At 38.0% G+C, this 19243-nt stretch overlaps 1 protein-coding gene across 3 annotated transcripts in view; it reads right to left on the bottom strand.

Moving 5' to 3' along the window:
• Positions 1-19243, bottom strand: part of RSU1 (Ras suppressor protein 1) — a 105732-nt gene that overhangs the window by 55435 nt on the left and 31054 nt on the right. For all 3 annotated transcript variants that reach the window (XM_051611669.1, XM_051611667.1, XM_051611668.1), the window contains one exon: positions 6851-6983. In XM_051611669.1, the coding sequence (XP_051467629.1) occupies positions 6851-6983 (133 nt within the window). The remainder of the gene's footprint in view (positions 1-6850; positions 6984-19243) is intronic.

Below are 19243 nucleotides of genomic sequence, written 5' to 3'. Positions count from 1 at the left end.
TTCTTAGCTATGATGGGTCTCACTCCTTGCCATCCTTCAAAGGAAGCTTAATTTCTTGAGTTCATTTTCACAGAAGAAGCAGCATCTCAGAGAATCTAACCCAAGGGAGATCACTGAGGTCATCTCTTTTCTAGTATCTCTAATCTGTCTTTAAAACCACTGTAAAATACAAGAGGTCAGAGCTACCACTAGCACAGATGGTGCATCCATGTCAGAAGCCAAAAGGTAAAGGTGCCAGGATAAAATGTCATTGAAATACAGAAGTGAGCTCCAGCAATGGACTGCTGCACACTTAACACTGTTTCATTTCTTGTACAGGGCACAGGGCTACCACACTGTGCAAATGAGAGAGGGAAAGACGTTCTTGTTAAAGGTTCATTCTACATGCCCCAAACCAATCCCTCTAGGAATAATGAGAATACCTGTTCTAGAAGTAGAAGTATTTGTAGAGCTGAGCCTAAGATGTAACTAATAGCTGAAGCCTTCCATTCCACAAGCTACCAAAGAATACCAGTGACAAAATAAAATAAAAATAAAGGAAAATAGTATCTATTATGGACTATTTTGCCTACCAAGGCAGGGTAGAATCACACTATCCAAGTTCTTTAAATATTCATCTACTTCTGTGTGTCACACAAACAGCTGAGGCATCTATCTGTACTCCTTTAAAATCAAATCTACATTATATGTTTTAAGCAATTGGTCTGCATTCCTCTTTATCAACTTTATTTTCCCCAGAGTCCAAAATATTCAAGTTCTACTCTCACCATTCAAAATTACTCCTGACATCATACTGTGCTCAAGAGAGTTTTTTTGGTATTGTTTCAAGATCAAATAATGACTGGATAATACAAAAAGTTATTTAATAATACTTAGTGACTACCAAAGAGAAGCATTCTATGTATCTCTTCAATCTAAATGGAGAAAGTAATATTAAGATTGTTATAACCCCGAATGAATCTTTTCTAATGACTGTATAATTTATATAATTACAGGTAATTACTGGGTTAATAAAAAAATTTGTAATTTTAAACTATTGCACAAAACTGCCACACATGCTTATTTAAACAAGTTCTTAAATGCGGAAATACGAAAATAATGTTTTGCTTTATTTATATTACAAGACAACAGAGCTTTGTCTCCCTTAGCTTAATGTCAGCTGCACTGTACAGTTATCTTAACATATGGGGGGAACCATCTGAATTTTTCACTCAAAAATCAGAAGACATGAATACAGAAGCAGAAAGTTCTGCCTGCATCACTGACATGCTGTCCTCTGACACAAGCAATCATGTCATATACTTCTGCTCAAACTGATCAGTGCTCACTTTGAAATAAACAAGATTTTGGCCTTCATTTCTTCTGTCAGAAGGCTATTTCCATCAGAAGGTTATTACCTTGCTCCCTTAATTGGAAACCTCCCTTCAAAGATACACCTGACCAGCTTCCTTATATTTGTTCTTATGTGCATTTTTTTTTTTAATACCTTAAATAAAGTCTCTTCCTCCCCCTCTCCCTACCAATGACACCAGTGATCTCTTTGCTAAGTAAACCAAATACCTTTTAAATCTCCTCTTGGTTGTTCATTGCTTTTAGAATCCTATTATCCTTCCACACTTTGCCAGTTCCTGCCTGAATTCATCTTTCATGAACATGACGAACAGAACCACATAACATTTCCTTTTCTGTACTGGAAAATTTCCACTTCCAACCCAGCTCTGGAGACAGTGCTTCTCTTTCTCTTCCCCTCACTCCAGCATATCACACTGGTAGCTCACAGAAAACCTGTAACTTAACACACCCAAGCCTTCCTCTACATTTGCTAATTCTTCCTCCGTGGTGTGCTGATTGTCTTCTGTGCTGCTACCTTTGTGTCATCAGCAAACAACACTTACATAATCCTGCTTTTTGTGCTAACGTAAAAAAAAATAAATTATTGCAGGTTCAAGGTTTTACTGATCATCATCTTTGCATCTTGGACAGCAACAATCACACAGCTGAAATTAAATAAGCTTAAAAACTGTGGACAAAGTACAGAAGTTATTTCAGGATACTATTTGTATACTATTGCATTACTTTGAGTATCTTGCCAGGCTCCTCTACTTGTTAAAAATAAATCCTGAAATACTCTTCATTAATATAACCCAGGAAAATAATCTCTTACTTCATGAGCTGTGTCTGCTACCCTGAAAGTAGTGGCTACATAATATTGGGTGGTCCAGTACAACAAATGATTCTCAAGAAAGCTGGGGATTGTCTCTAAATAGCAAACTAAATCAAAGGTGGATTTTTCCAGACTATCACTGCCAATAAAATGAGGTTTTCAATTACAAAGTTTAGCACAGAGCAGCCTGCCCAGGGAAACCTGTGTTCCAATGCTGCCAATGAGTGATACATGCTCAGCACAGCATTGATCAAACTGTTTCCTCTGCTAAGGGTTCATGTGTCAGCCTATAAAATGGCTTCCTCTTCTACCACCTTTCCTGGTGAAAATGTGAAAAGTACAACTTACTTCCTTTCGCAAAACACCACTTAGAGACTCTTGATTCCAAAATGACTGCTTCGTGGGGGAAACCTGATTTCTAGAAACTCAACCCTTTTACCCTAATTCTGCCTTACTGGAATAAGAAGGTCAAACAGCGAGACCACAATCATTAAAGTGTTAAAAGGGGATTGTTGGGGTCAACAGCATCTTAAAATGCTAGAAGTCTGAATACTATTCGAAGTGCTCAGGACCCTGAAAATTATTTTGTTTTATCTAATGACACTATCAGGTGATGATGAGTGAAATAGACTTTGCCTAGCTGGACATGAAGATTGATCAAGAGCACATGATTAATTCCAGAAATGTACCCAAAGAGCAGCTTTCTGGATTAACTTTGCTCTAAATGCCAGCAGCCAAACCCACCCACTTGTTCTAATTGCACATCTCAGACTTACCTCACCTTAATCAAATCACTAATATCTTACACTGATTTTGATGAGCATCACAGGATTTCCATTCTGCATCGGAGCTTAATTGACTGTTTTCTTTCAAATATTCATGTCTGTCTGCATTTGTCTAAGTGCACTGTAACCACTAAATCACACAACCCATCATCTCTTTGTCAGTACCCTATACAAAGAAGAACCTCTGAGAATATGCTTACAACATAAAGGTCACTGTCGAAGTTGACTAAAGGCATGAATAAAATATAAAACATTTTGCTAAACCCTTTGAGGAGATGAGGTTGCCATTACCCTTTACTGCATGAGCAAGTTCTTCAACTGCTTTTCAACACTATCATGACACTACATGAGGAATTTAATGGCACCTTCTAAGTACATCTAGAATCAAAGCCAAAATTCAACTTACTACCTTAACTTTCAGAAGTCAGACTAAGAATGACTATATACTTGGCAAACTGACCTATTTTCAGATGATGCTGTCTCAGGATGATATGTACAGTATGTGTATTTTAGCCAACAAAAAGCCAGCAAAGTGCCAAGAGCTGCTAAATTTCCTGTTAAGAATTAAAGCCCCTCCACACACATCTTCTGCCACAACATAAGGCCCATCTTTTTGTCAGCACAAGTATTCCTTGAAAAATGACAGTTGAAAAAATCACCTGGAATAATTTCTCACGAAAGGTAAGGAAATTAAAGGAAATGAAAAAAGCTACAAAGTAAGAAGAGATGATCTGAGTGTTCTACTGGCTAATATGCTTCTGGAACGAAGTGTAATTCCAGTTTCATATTTGGTGCTTAAGTACCATGTAAAACAGAAGCACGAAAACGTAAAGTATGCAAGACAAATGACATTTTATCTTTAGTCATAATCATCCATCATGGGTGTCATCCCTACTTTCCTATTAATCACTAGTACAAATATCCTAAGACAAGGCTAAAAATGGGGTGTAATTTTTCACTAAGTATGCTTGAAATGGACAGTATATTTCATAAAAGAGAGAAGAGGGTTGTGATCTATTTGGTGGTTGCATCACAAGACCAACCTCACTGAATCTGTCTGGAAATCTCCAATCATAGCACACAGCTATGGCTTCTGGCAGCCATCAGCACAGACCTCAAGGTTTAGTAACATGACTTGAAGTGAGTGCACTGCCAAGACTTAGCGAGTTGCCACTCAGTTGCTGTTATCTTAGCCAGAAAGTAAATACAATGTTCTTTCTAGTCATTGCAAACACAAGTAAAATGTATTAGCATAAACCACTTATTGAAATGTAACCTGCTAAGCCCCTGAAACTTGGCACTTGTGATTGCATGAGCATTCCCTCTCTGTTTTAGCTAGTATAGACAACGTTAGGCTTGTAAACAAAGTAAAATCAATAATTCCGATCAGTCAGCAAAAGCAATGGGCAGACAATTACCATCTCTTGGAACTCAAAATCCATCTACCACATAGATGCATAGCTCCTGGTTTATGACAGCACACATCTTCCACTACTTGAAAGTAAACTCACTGATCTTACTGTCATCTGCTAAACACATTAACTGTTCTCTCATCCCAGTGTTGCAAGTAAGGTTATCTAAGCAGCTTTCTGTCCAATCATTCATTTAACTGTACTGCTTTGTCTCAGAGTAAAAGTTAAACTGTCTGGGTCTATCAAATGTTGTAATTTTTCTAATTTTTCTTTTGCTTGAATGGTCAAAAAAATCCCCCAAAGCTCGATTTTGCTTAGTTAGATATCTACAGAGAGAATTATTTCATTCATATCTCATCCTTGTGATTCACTTAATGAGAAAAGAAACAAACTAACTGGACACAGGCTCTGAAAGAAAAAGGAAGTTGGAGTATAGTTGTTAGCAGGAGAAGATAAAAACTGCATCACAAACCAGCATTGTCCCTACTTCTGTGTTCACAGCTTACTTGCTTTTGTGCAAAATAATGTTAGTAGACCATTGCTTATGAGTTTTAACACCTAAGATCAAACGTAAACAGAAAAATGTCTGCAGCAGGTGGCATCCATGTAATTCTCAGATCACATATTTAAAGGAAACTGGAAATAAAAAAGACTATTTTTCAGCAGTAAAACCCACAAACTCTCTTTATAGCATGTGAAACAAATGCAATCAGGAATCAGCAGGAGTTACTAATAGGGTTCTAACAAAATTATACAGATATTTTTAATCCATGGTTTAACTATAAAATGGTTATATGCTGAAAATAAGAAAAATATGTCTAAATATTAACATCTCCATGCATTTGGTATTCATCACTAAACTTTGAAAATAATGACATTTTAGCTGAATAATCTTCTAAGATTAGAGGCCAGGAATGAGACATGGAAAGATTTCTTGGTTTTGTTTTTTCCCTAGAGTCTGATTTTGCTTACACTGTTGACTGTAGTGGCTTCAAGTATTTACTGTGGACAAAATAAAAATCAGCCCGTTAGCCAACAAGACACTGTTACATCTCAGCAAAGAACAAGAGAACAGACATAATATGGCTAGTGTCAAAGCAAAGAGTAATAGCTAAGGCAAACAACAAAGGACAAGACCTTTTATGCCAATTTTGATTGCATGTGGATAGTTGCCAGAGCAGTTTAATATATCCACAGGTATAAATTTTATTTTTTTAAAAAATTATAGATACATAACAGCCTCCCACCTCAAAACTGCACTTCAGTCCTTGAAACTTTGCTGTCCTTATGATGCCCAGAGCCATCCCTGTGAGAAGTGCATGAGGGTCCCTAATCTATATTGCTCAACAAACAATACAAAATTGACAATAAAAAAATTACAAAACGTTATCCAGAAACCTAGGTGCAGCTACACAATGGACTGTGGGGAAGGGATGGTCTAAGTACATAGACAGCTGTTCTTCTACACCGTGTCTGTAGTACAGAGTACTACTGGGAGAAGGGTGTTGCAGCCTACTTAAATCTGTGAATAGATCTTGAGAACACATATTACAGCATAAGTATCAGGATACTTCTGAGACACACAACTTTTGTAAACACTCTCCCATCTGTGATCCTTTTCACTTAAAATTCAGTAAATTAAGAACAGCCTACAAAAGCTATTGCTGGATCGTTCAGCTTCATACAGAAATGTACATCTCACTTACTTAACTGGAGTCCCAAAACCTTCACTCATGAACACTCTCCTCTAGCAACTGAGTTCAGAGAGGTACCATGCAAAAAAAATTGTCCAAAGTGCTTCTAAATTATTACAATATGTTTTTAAATAAAAATAACCTTCCATCTAAAGTTTTACTGTGGACTGTATGGAACATGGAAATTTTTACTGAGAAGAAATATCTTAATTCTGTGAATGATTAAAGACATTTTTCCTAAACACGTGCCTAGCATTTTACACAGAATTTTGAATTAAAATGGGGAAGTCACAGCATGAGGTTTATTTTTTTCCAGCTACATCATTGAAGAAAGCACTTGTACCTGCATTTAAATTTTCAGGGTTGTAGGCTTCTGTAAACCAGTCCAGACCATAACAGGTTTGAATTCTTGACATATTTTTTAAAATGTGCCAACTTGCATCCAAAAATCATTAACAAATATCTATTTTGATGTATAAAACCTTACTGCACATAAAATTAGAACTTCTAAAAGGCTTGTAATGCTTGCTCTTTTACACTGCTAAGGTTACTTAATAGCTCTTAGAAATGAACAACAAATGCAGAACAATATCAAACAGGTTTTGTGCTTTTCCTAACATGTCTGCATCACCTTTACTTTCCTTCTTGTCAGCAAAATTCCTTAATATAAATGTACAGACTGAATACCAAGCTACGACACTGGTTATAAAAGAAGAGTGTAGCAAATAACACTTTGCCAAACACACTATAGGAAAAAAAGCAAAACAACACAGCTACAGTATGTAAGTGACTTACTATTTATATGTTTCTGAACGAATGTATTCAAAAACATGAGACACTCCCAGCTGGAACTGGTCAGCAATAGGGGTAACCCAAGGATTGTTCTCTGCTTTGAAGACTTGCTTTTGACCAGTCAAATCCAAATTACCTGAAAGAGATTAAACAAAACAGCATATGAAAAAAATTGAAACATGAAAAATTTGAAAGAAATACCTTGCTGTGAATATAAAGGTTTTCATTCATTTCAGAGAGTACAACCATAATAAGAGCAAATATTTCTGTCTTAGTGGAGAGCAACAGGAGGACACAGTAGTTCCCAATATGACAATGCAGTTTCACTCTATTAATTTCAGTACTACTACATTTGCACAGCAGGACTGAACTCAACCCACTGGATATAATATTTATTCATCTAAGTAGTTTTAAGAAGGGCTTCACAGTGCATAGGTGTTGGGCCCTCTCCACCATGGCTTGCAGGAATAAAAGGAGAATGATGCTGTGGTAGGAGCTCGCAGAACCGAAACTTAGTATTATAAAGAATTTCTTGATCACTGGTCCACACATAATGTCAACAAGTGATGCCCAATGGGCTTTTTGCCTTCCCAGTGCCCAGCACATTGTTTGTACCAAGATCCTATCACTGATCTGTGGTTATAGTACTGAGAAAAACAAACAAAAACCATCTTACTTGCAACATGCCAATTTTACCTATTCTATTGACAGGAAGACTTAAGAGACCTATTAGGGGTTTGCCTGGGGGTTTGTTTGTTCTGTGTTTACCACCCAAAATTAAACCAGTACATGCTATACTGAAACTCCTCATGACTATGAATACAATAGGATGACTTCCAGGATGGATAGCGATTGCTAATATTTTCTTGTGTTCTTTACATTAAGAAATATATGCTACATTTTAGATGTATTTTTGTGAATTTTGTGATGAAGAGAGGCCTTCCTTCCCCCTAGAAATCTAAAGTAACAAAGAAAAAAAATCTTCAACCATGGGAAATAAAAAAAATTACAAGGTTTTGCAGACTGACTGAGCCAAGCTGTCTGAGAAATACGAAAACAACCTGATGTGTTAGCTTTTCAAAATTAAAGGCACTTGTGTAAGCTGCATGAACCCACAGCGTGCTTCGGGAGCTGCTGCAAGCCGTGTGCTTACTGCTCATTCTGGTTGCATGTTCCACCTTACAGCTAACCCTTGACGTGTTTCTCTCCGTAAAAAGGGTTAACACAATTAAAGACAGACCATTACACCCTGTGAAAAGATGGCATGCGTCTCGTATCGGCCTATCAACAAGTTGCCATTACCATAACAAGCTCATCTGTCAGCTATCGGAGGCCTGTTCTTTGGAAGTAACAAGCGGCAGGGAGCGTTTCACCCCTCCGCCAGTCAGGCGGCGATGGCCCTCGCTGCCTCGCGCTTCAGCGCGTCTCATTAGGAGCCTCACACCCACCTCCTTTAATAAGAGGCTCGGCAGCCCTGTTCTAACAAGGATCAGGAAGCAGGATTAAGTACTGTGACAAAGAGGACCTAATAAGCTAGAAACTAGCGTTTCTAAATCTACGCTGGCCCAAGGCACAGGCTCAGGCTGCTGGCTGCTCAGTTTTCAGGTGCAGGCCACAGGGGAAGCCAGCCAGCACTGTGATTAGCCATAACCCGCTGAACGGTGCTGCTATGAAAATCTTTCTTTGCTTTATAAATCGCAAATTGGATTTTCCATTTTATTGCCTGCAAAAAAGCCCACACATGGCTCTCCAAAACTACCAAAGCTGTAAGCACTCACTTGTAATTACATCTCTGCAAGTACTGCATCAAAGTAAAATGATCAATCTGTGTGCAACTAATACAATAGGTACATTTATGGAGGCAAACTTAACCTCAACACCAGTCAATTTCAGTGTTGTTTACAGGAATAAGTCAGGCATTCCCAAAATCTCAACAGCCGGCTGACACAGCTAGCCTGGCAGCCTGTCCCACCGGCCACCTACAGCTGGAGCAAGAGGTCAGCTGCCCACTCACAGCCCAGGGTTTTAACTGAAGAATTTAATCAAGTGTTGTAGTGCAAAAAGAAATAATCCATCCATCCTCATGGCAAGCCCTGTGCAGAGAGTGGGTGCTCCTTTGCAAAGGAGTAAAGGGGGGCTGCCTCACAGAAAGCAGGAAGGACAGGGCACCCAATGTTTTAAACTCCTCCCTATTCCATACTGATGCTTCCATCTGAAAATGAAGGAAAGAATCAGGCAGAAAATTAAACAGGATAAGAAGTCACAGAGAGCCTGACACCCTCCTTATCAGCACTAGGGAGGAAACAGAGTCTAACGTTCCTGACACAAGGCAAGCCCCTGGAGAACAAAGAAGCTGTATAATTAAAACTGAGATGGGATGGAAATGCTTCACTCCTGCATCACTGTACATTTCTTGGGGCCATATCCTGGTGTCTTTTCTGTGCTTACAGGAAACCATCCATGAATAAAGGGCATACCTAATACTGCTCCAGCTGCAGGATGTCCAGGTGGTCTCAAGCATGAGGCCAGTGTCCCAGTATAATCTCAGGAATAGTACAAGCTGGGGTAACCAAAAACACCAGAGCTCTGCATAAGCTCTTCTGCCCTCGTGCACCAAGATGAACCCAGCAGTGTGGAAGAGATTATCCCATCTGCCTGAAGCAATAGCTCTGATACCAGGCTCGCCACATGAGTGCTATGCAACTGGACACCTTACTGGTGTGGCCCTGCCCCCCATCAGTCTCAGTCTCCTTGCCAAGAAGACGTTTTTTAAATCAAAGCACTGTGCTAAGAAATGTTTCTATTCCATCCCTGCAGCACTAGAGCCATGGGCCAGGGAAAGAAAGAGCCATGGCAGATGAACCTTGCATACTGTTTGACATAAGCATCAGCAGAACACTATCCCCAAGCCATATAAAATTTCTTGGATACTTTTAGTAAGCAAAATACAAAATTGCTTCTAGTAAAAACCCAGTACAGAAGATTCAACCAAAAAATATATTTGGATCAGAGATTACATTGATCATTGCTGGTCTACTCCTTCTATGTATGTCAGCCTATTAAAAATGTTCATAATCTCTAAAATTTGGCATAACTAGTAGACTAAAATTATATTTCTTCATAACTGACTTAAGGTTCTTGCTATATGGCCATAATGAAGGAGATCAACTGCACTGAAATACATTAGAGTCACATACCTCTGGTAAGAGAGGAGGAGAAGTCTATCTTTAAGACTAGTCAGCACACACCCTTTCCTAGATCACAGAAACGTCATTCAAATTATTTTTGAGTGCTGCTAAAATTACTTGTATAAATAAATAACCAAAACTATATACCACAGAGCCCAGGTCTAACATGCTTAAAGAACTTTCTAATTTCTAAGCCTGAAGGATACTTTTTTTAAGCTTTCTATCTTGAACAGACCTATAACCGCCAAGTAGGAAGAATGCAAAGGGGACATACTGCTGCTACCAGTGAGCAGACACCAAAAAGACAACAGAAACTGGAGAACAGCAGGGATAAAGGTCTAACAGCTGACTACTGTGGACAACAGGCACAGGATGACCAAAAGACTACTAAAAGGAGCCAGCTGTGTGGTCTTAGAAACACCTGATCTCAGCTTTTTTTTTTTTTTTTTTCTGTCTCAGCATTCATTGTATCTAAAAATTATCCTGAACTATTAAGTTCAGTGTGACTGTATTTAACCCACCTTAAAACCAAATTGTTCCTATACCCAACTAGTATTCTGTGAAGACCTTAAAAATGTCTGCTGTCCAAATTTCTTGCTAGATGCCACCTGGAAGCTACACTAAGCAGATCTAGACAAAAAAAACCAAAAAACAACACCTTGAAATTCAAGGACAAAATCAAAGTATGCATAATTTTTACATCTTCCAACTTATGCCATCCAATGACTAAAATACCATTTATCACTGATAATTCTGAGCTCCCACAGTCATGAATGGAGAGAAGGGACATCTCATATGACAGAGGGCACAGCCTAGCCTGAGTGACGCTAAAGGCAACTACAGCTCCCCTGCAACTCCTTCAATAAATTTATCCTGCATTTGATCTAAAACAGAATAGTTACTGTTTCTTGTTCTTTTCCTTCAGTGCTGTTGAAATAAGAAATGGTTTGTGCGAACATTTGTATTTTGCTCAACTGCCTGAAAAGGTCAGCAAAGTGTTCATATAAGGAAAAAAAATGCTGCCTTCTGCAGTAGTGTTTCCAGAAACTAAGTGTCAGAGCCAGTGATAACGTCAACTAATATTTTGACCAAGGGTGTCTCCAGAGTCCCAGGGTGTCTCCAGAGTTTCCAGGCTCCTCCTGTTTATTAGATTTAGCCTGCAAGCACCTCTTATATGCAACTATAAGCCCCTCATCCTCTTGTGACGTATGATATACAGAGTGTATAATATTTACCCAAAGTGTATACTTAAGGTATAGTAAGGTATGGCTAGTGTATGTAGGCATCACTTCAATACAAACACAAGAAAATAAAATGAACACAAACCTGACTTGCCCTTTCCATTCAAATGCCCCTTGGCAACACTTTAAATACTATCAAAAATTAAAAGGTGAAATAAAGTAATTAAACAACTCTGACATTTGAGAAGTGAATGTTGGCATTCAACATAAGAAACATGATCCTAGCTGTAAAATGCCAGATCAACACTTCTTTGTAATAGCTTAAATTCATCTCTAGTTGAACCTCATTAAAATTAACAGAAACAACTTTCAGCCTCTATACTGCTGAGTTTCACATCTGCGTTCCAATGATATTCTGACTCAGGTGGCATCCTACACTCTACTGCACTGACCTCAAGGTGAGCCCTCTGTAACACATCCCTTTTAGGGATTCCTCTTAATACTCCAGTTTACATGTTCTTTCCCTTTACAACACAAAGATCTTACTCTCCCACAGTCATACATGAGGACAGGAAGAATGAAATCAGTTTTATTTCTTTATTTAGATATAAATACCCTTGATTCCTGTTTTATTAAATGCTAAGTAAGGGATCAATCCACTACACTAAATTTAAACTTAGGTTATATGTAAAAACACATCTGTCTGGGCTTGTTTCAGATTTTCTTCACACTACAGGGCTTAGAATTTTTATTACTTTTGTGACATGTGCTTTGTCTCCACAGAGAGACTGGTTTAAGTGTGGGGGTTGAAGAATATCACGAAGGTGATACCAAATCAATTGTGAATGATGTCTTAAAATCTATGTAAAAAAATTAAAAGATATACTGAGTTCTATGCCACAAAGTGTTATCAAAAGCAAATAAATTTTATACCAGTCTTAAGCACATGTAAGCTGTGTATCGATAATTCATAATTCCTATCAACAAGTAATATCACCTCTATTTGAAGACCTCTATCACTTTTGAAGGTTTAGCAACACATTAAGCAGTAGTTATAAAGGAACAGTAAGACAACAGAAAGCAAAGACTTCCTGTACATAAGTGATGCGTGACTCAAGTCTTTTTGGAACTTGCAAAAATATTCACAGAAATGTTCAGTATGATAAATGAATCTACAGCTCCATAATATATGTAAAAAATATACATTTGCTTATTGATGAGTTTTTACGAACTAAAATAAAACAATTAGTAAATCTAAACCTAGACAGAAGCACCTTCAAAAGATTGATCCCAGCAACAGTTTTGCTGTCTCTTTCTGACACTATTGTACTGGAGAAGGTCTACCAGTATCACTTGGAGTCACCATCACTCCAGAGAACTCCAGAATGGCATTTTGTGGCCTTTTTACATTAACAGAAGCAAAGGTTCAAGTCTCAAACAACAAGAAGTCAGATTCAGTACATACAAGTAAACCAAACAGATACTCCAGAGCACCCGTCAGACGGAAGCAGGCTGGAAGTCTTCCTCTGACTGCTTTCCTAACCACACAGATGGGAACACTGGCAGCCTCATCTGTGAGCAATGGACCACAAGCCCCAGGGTAAAAGAAGGCTGAATGAGCAATCTGAAGCCGAAGCCCACCCTCAGTTCTACAAGTGTTTTCAGAAACAGAAAACACAAGTGCAGATATTGTAACATCAGACACTATTCTAACATCTTCTGAGATGTAAATGAGAATTTCCAAGAATGAGTGTCAGTTCAGTAACTGAAGAATTTAACAAAGATGTTTCAAACAGAAAATCATCTGGTCTGAAAAACATCAGGAGATGGAGACTCTGCCAGTGGTGGCTTGTTCAAATGGTTCATCACTGTTAAAAGGCATTCTTTATTTCAGTGCTGAACTGAGATGCCTTAGTTCTCAAACACTGCTGCTTCTTCTGCCCATCTACAAGGGAGAAAGATGATTTGTGCTTGTTTCTCATGGAGTTAGTGAGGATTGACAGCTAAGACTCCTCTCACTCTTCCCTTTGATAGGTTAAATAAAGACTCTGACTATTCTATGCAATCTCAGAGCAGCTACTCCATTTGCTTCAACTCTTAGCAAAATGACCACAGCTGAAATAAAGTAAAAGCAGACTAACTAACCTTGAATTCTTAACCCTTGACATAAAGGTGAAGTGATACAGGGCAAACTGGTATTGCCTCAGCTAGCACTTACAGTTCAATAGAAAGATTTTACTCTCCAGCTCAGTCCAACCTCAGCCTTTCACAGAAGAGCTTAAAACAAAGTGAAATTAGTTCTGAGATATTTATATGAAATTCCAGCACTGTAGCAAAGGTCAGCCAGAGTCATTATACTGAAGTGTAACAGGGAGTCTGGCATAAGGAGACTACCACTACAGAATGTGTCAGGACTGAAGATGAAGCCTGGGAAAGATGACAGAACAGATGAAATGCTGAAATTCTACCTTAAACTACATATCAGGTATTAAGTACAAGCAGAATATAGACCTAACCAGGCTGGGCAACTCACATTTCCATATTCAGGTGACAGGAGGAGTGTTTTCCTTGCTGGGAACAAGGGGAGAGCCCTGGCATTTTCTACCATCACTCCACACAACAAACCTGACCTTAGGAGGATAACTAGTAGAAAGAGTAAATAATATCAACATAGACAGACGAAAGCCACAACACAGAAACTTATTCAAGGCAGCACACAAGGTACTCCCAGCCAACCTCTATGTGGCTAATGGTTTGTACTTAAATGGTGCTGTTTCAACAGCCAAACTCCACCACATACAGACTTCAGGTACCAAGGCAACCAGCCCGCCTGATGCTGTCATGTGGGTAGCTAAGGGGAAGAGCAGAAGAACCAGCATTTTGACAAAAATCCAAGAAATTACTTGAAAATATTTTCTATATTCTAGAATTATTTCAAATTACTGACAACTGCATTAAATTAATTTCTCCCACACTCCTAATGCAAGAGAGAGATAATTTATTAGAAGACCTATAAGTATTACTAAATTTCACCGATTTCTTTCTTTGAAAGGTGACATGTTGTGCTGGAAATACCATGTCCTTCACTGTTCTGTGTACAATGTCCAGCACCAATTGGGATCTCGACGGTCAAACCAACAGTCACCGCTAAGTATTCCCAGTGAGGGAACCTCAGGAACACACTATGCAGCAGAGGGTTTTTGGTACAAAGGGAATTAGCGTGATGTCAAAGTAGTTTAACATCAAAGATGTTTTAATGGTACAGGAAGTATTACAGGCTTAGAAGATCAACATTCCAATTTATTTTGAAATATATTGCACATTTTTTCCAACCTCAGAAACTCCCCAGGGATTCTCAATTACATGGGAATTCAACCGAGCGTTCTCTTTGAAGGGTCCTATCACATCAAAATCTAGTTAATTTAAAAATATTAGTTCAAAAAGGATTCACTGCCCTGCACCTCTGAAGCTTCCATTCAAACACAGGTTGCCAAGTACTCAGAAGTGCGAAACCGCTTTTCAGTGCCATGAAACACGTAAAATGAATCAAATTTAACAACAAAATACAACATTTGCTCAGATTGGCTCTAATTACAGTACTCTAACCTACCACAGCTCTGAGAGAACAGATGAAATATTTGCTGACAGAAACATCATTATTACCCTCATGGTATTTATAGTCAGAGTACAGTCAATATCACGAAAGCCAATGCACAGACTGTAGTCATTTGAGAAATGACAGTAGGACTTGCATATTTTAAAAACTAATGTAAGACCACATTTGAATCTTGGGAAGTTTGGCAAGAATTACAGTAGTGTAAGAAAATGAATGCCTGTGGTGTAAATCTAAGTGATGGGCTATAGAAAACATCTTTCTGCACACAATGAAGCTGCACAGTTACCTCTTCCCATCCACCTCAACTTCTATCAAGTACTGTGCAGAATCAGCCCAGTTTCTCACCGCACATAAAGTGGTGGGTTTTGGTTGTGGCTTTTTGTTTGTTTTTTAACTTCAAATAAGTGTAGAATAGTAAACACAATTAGAATATTCACAAATTTTCAGAGATGCTTTTCTTACTGAAATAATCTGTCTTACCTCATTAAGTACATTTTTCTACTATTCCTTAATTAATAACTGCTAAATCAATAGTCACAGAAAACAAGTTATTTTGTTTATCCACTAGGAAGTTAAGTAAAGCTCCTTGTTTTCTTGTACCACCTTTGCCTTAGCTCCAAAAGTAGAAACAGGTACTTTTTAAAAAAATGATAAGGTGTCAATTAGTTGCTCCAGTGTTCAGAGCTGGTGTCCAAAGAGCCCAAGGATGGACAAGGATGCTTGTCTTTCAACAAGCACCAGACCTGCATTTGTAGGTGTGAGCAGCGTTGTGCTGTGGCACAAGTGGAGTGCAGTGACAGTTTACACTGAAATAAGAAAAGGTTGGTGTTTATGTCAAGTATATTTAGGAAAGAAATATCTTTTGTGAAGTAAGTGATTCCTATGTTTGCATGTGCCTATTATAATTACCTATGTAAACTGCTATTTCGATTAATATTAACTTGAACAAACAACTGCAGCAACTACTTTGCATAATATAATATTAATTCATAAATTCTAGAATAATTTCAAAAGCCTAAATTTTAAAATGTCTTTCTGTGATGGCGATATTGAAACTTTGACACCTTCCTTGAACTTTCTATTTAAAGCCAATCCTTTATCCAGAGACAATAATTTAGCTGTTTAAAAGCAAAAAATGATGAAAGAAATACTTAACCATTCTGACAGATTTAATTTACAAAATGTTACACTCTCCTAAAAAAGAAACATGGCTACTTACCCCATCAAGTTTTTTTCTTTTTTTAAAGAGCTTGAATTTTCCACATTAAGCATATACCTAACTTCACAGTTTTGATAGTGTCTCCCTTTACATAAGGAAATTACTTGATAAACTAAAATAGTATTGAATAATATACTTAAAAAACCATTGATGCCGACACTCAGTTTTGGAAAATGAGGCTGGTACTTAAAAATGCATCCCTAGAAATCCCTGTTCTTCCCATATGCATAAACAAGAGAGAACTCCACGTACACGTGCGCACACGTGTGTTGGCGGCAGGGTAATGAAGACAGTTAACATTAGAATCTGGGTTTTAAAAATCATGCCATTTGTTTCCACATCAAAAATGCAAACCTATAGATAAGCTAGTTAAATTCTCTGGGTGGCTGTTCACATTTAGCTACAACTTTGTGAATATTCTGCACCATATACTGCTCTTACATGCCTGACTCTGTTAAGAAAATCTTTTATGTGGCACACATGGGTCCACCCACATGACCATACAATGAACTTAAAACACCATAACTGATCTTATTAATTGCATCTGCCACTTTATGTGATTCTTGTTTTTACTCAGCTTTCTTTCCAAACACTGTTCCAATTGTTAAATGTTCAGAACACACAAAGTGACAGATTTAGTGCTGCCTTGGCAATTTATGTAACTGACTGCAACTCTGTTGTTGCAATGAATCATGATTTATTTGTCTCGCAATGCAGCACATAACCTTTTAAATGCTAGGGAAAAAAATGCCAGTGCTTCTTTGAAGTTTATATATGACTGCCCACCACCATTCCTCATGAAAGGGTTTTTGAGAGACAAATGATAAAAACAAGCTGCAAATTCCCCCCCACCTACTCCCGGCCATTTCCTGCATTCATCACTCACATGTACTGTATTTACAGACAAGCACTCACACCCAGAGCACCTGTGCACTCTTCTAGACCCCTCTTTTCCTCCTGAGCAAGAATATTTTTCTTAAATTTGTGATGGGTATTCTATGCTAAACACAAAGGAGGGTAATACTGATCTCCCCAGCCCTTTTATTGGTGCGTACCATGCTCAAGCATGTCAAGTGAAATCAAAAGCAGACTGCAGGGTTTTATTTACTCGTATCTCTCTCCATTCCAAAACTGTGATCCCAATGGCTGTTGGTGGCCTTTTCTCATACCCTGCTCCCTGTAACTTCTTCTGCACTTGTTTCCTTTACCTTTAAAAAGCAGTTTAATGTACTCCTCCCCTTCTCATTCTACTACACTGTTTTATTCTGGTGTTTATTTTGTGCCCATCTCCGGGGTAAATGAACATCTAATGGCTCACTGCTGTCCACCATTGCCCAAACTAAGCCACGCAAAAGCCTTCAGCACCTTTAATTATGAAAGTGATAATGAGACAGGAAAGATTGTTTACTTTGAATGGAATAGCAGTACCGGCAATTAACACAAATAGGACTTGCTCATTGAAAAGCTATTAATCCAACACGCACAGCACAAACTATTTGGATAGTTCTCCTTACATTATAATTCAATTTTAAAAATTTACGAGGGAGAACTCAAAAAGCAGATAAAATTATTTTTCCCTCGGATGGCGACTATGGAATTAGCAGTCCATCCACTAGCGTGTACGACTCGCATCATCACCTTTCACTGGCAGACTTTAACTGTCTGCAAAGGCGCTGCCCTGGTTTGCAGAAGGGACAACAGGGCTGCAGTGATGAAGTGATTTTCCTAATCATTCAGCAGATTCATGCTTGCCTATGGCCTGCTCCCACCTCATCTGAAACAGGCTCACCACAGCCCAGCCTGGTGCTCCAGTTACTAAAATCCATTCATTAAAAGTTTGCCTTGATGTTTAACAAATAAGCAAGAACATTGCTTTACACAGTAAATATGCTTGTATGTTGCCCAAGTCACAAATCCAGATTTCAGTGTAATGTTCTCTGGAAATATACCCCAAAATCTAGCTGGGCTATTTTAATTATTTGAGATAATTCTAGTGCTACACATGGTATAGACTGCGGTAGAAATTATATCAACTGATAACAAATGAGGATGTTGGGTAAGACCATAAAATGGAACATTGGCAAATTAATACACAGAGAGAAAAGTATAAATTATAGAACAATATTTGAGTAATAAAGAATTGGAGGTGACAAGGATTTAAGCTGTGTCAATGCACCTCACCCTGATCAGATGGGGCAAAAACATCATGTCCTTTCTCTACCAGATTATGCTGTTTTTCTGTAATGCAAACAAATGTTAACTGAAAGGACAAATGCTTCTCTCAGCCATCCTGAATTTGCAGGTTAGTGAAAAATAAACATCAATAATTTTGTTTCAAATATTTCCATTTGATTTGGATAAAATCTCTAAAAGTGAATTTGATGTTATGATTGTAAGGCAGCAGCATGTTTAGAACATTTAATTAGCCACAGAAGGCGACAGACTCAGTGCAGCATTTAACTTCCACTGTCTAGAAAAAAATGGGGCTATAATTTAGGAAGCTACACAAAAGGACATTTACCAGTATTACATGCTTCAACAGCAGAAACATTTCAGAAAGGGACTTTATAAATAAATATTACTCTGACAAAAAAGCTAAAGAAATATACTTGTGTCAAAGAATAAGGAATTAAGGAAATGAGAGCAACTTTCATCTACCAGTGAGAAAAAAAAAACAATAAAAAACATCAGCATCATACAGTGTGCAGCATTAAGGCAAAAAAACCCATGGTGGGTAAACAAGTAAGAGTCAAAACAAGCATCTTCCCCCACCTCATTAAAAAAACCACTTTCCTCTACAAAACAAAAAACATACATTGCAGACTGTCACATTTATGCACTCAGCTACCACACTCTCTAAAGGGTTGAATGAAGCTCTTACGTCAACAAATAATTTTGCTTTTCATGCTAAATTCAGTCACCATCTTTCTGAGTTTTGGAAACTATTATTTGGGAAATACGAGCAGAAACAGAGAAGCTTCCCTATATACAGCCCACAATAACAAGAAAGATAGAACAAACCTTGCATAATAGATGTTTCAAGAACAGGTAATTGATACAGCTACATTATTCCCAACAAAATATTTTATGGCAATCTTTAAGAAAGATCTGAAACTAAATCTGGCTTGGGGCAACCAGTCACAACTTCTGCTGAACTTAATGCCCCTGACATAAAATGGAATACTGCAGTAC

The sequence above is a fragment of the Apus apus genome, chromosome 2, assembly GCF_020740795.1.
Source record: "Apus apus isolate bApuApu2 chromosome 2, bApuApu2.pri.cur, whole genome shotgun sequence".
In the NCBI taxonomy this organism is placed as follows: Eukaryota; Metazoa; Chordata; class Aves; order Apodiformes; family Apodidae; genus Apus; species Apus apus.
This window is presented reverse-complemented; position numbering and strand designations above follow the sequence as displayed.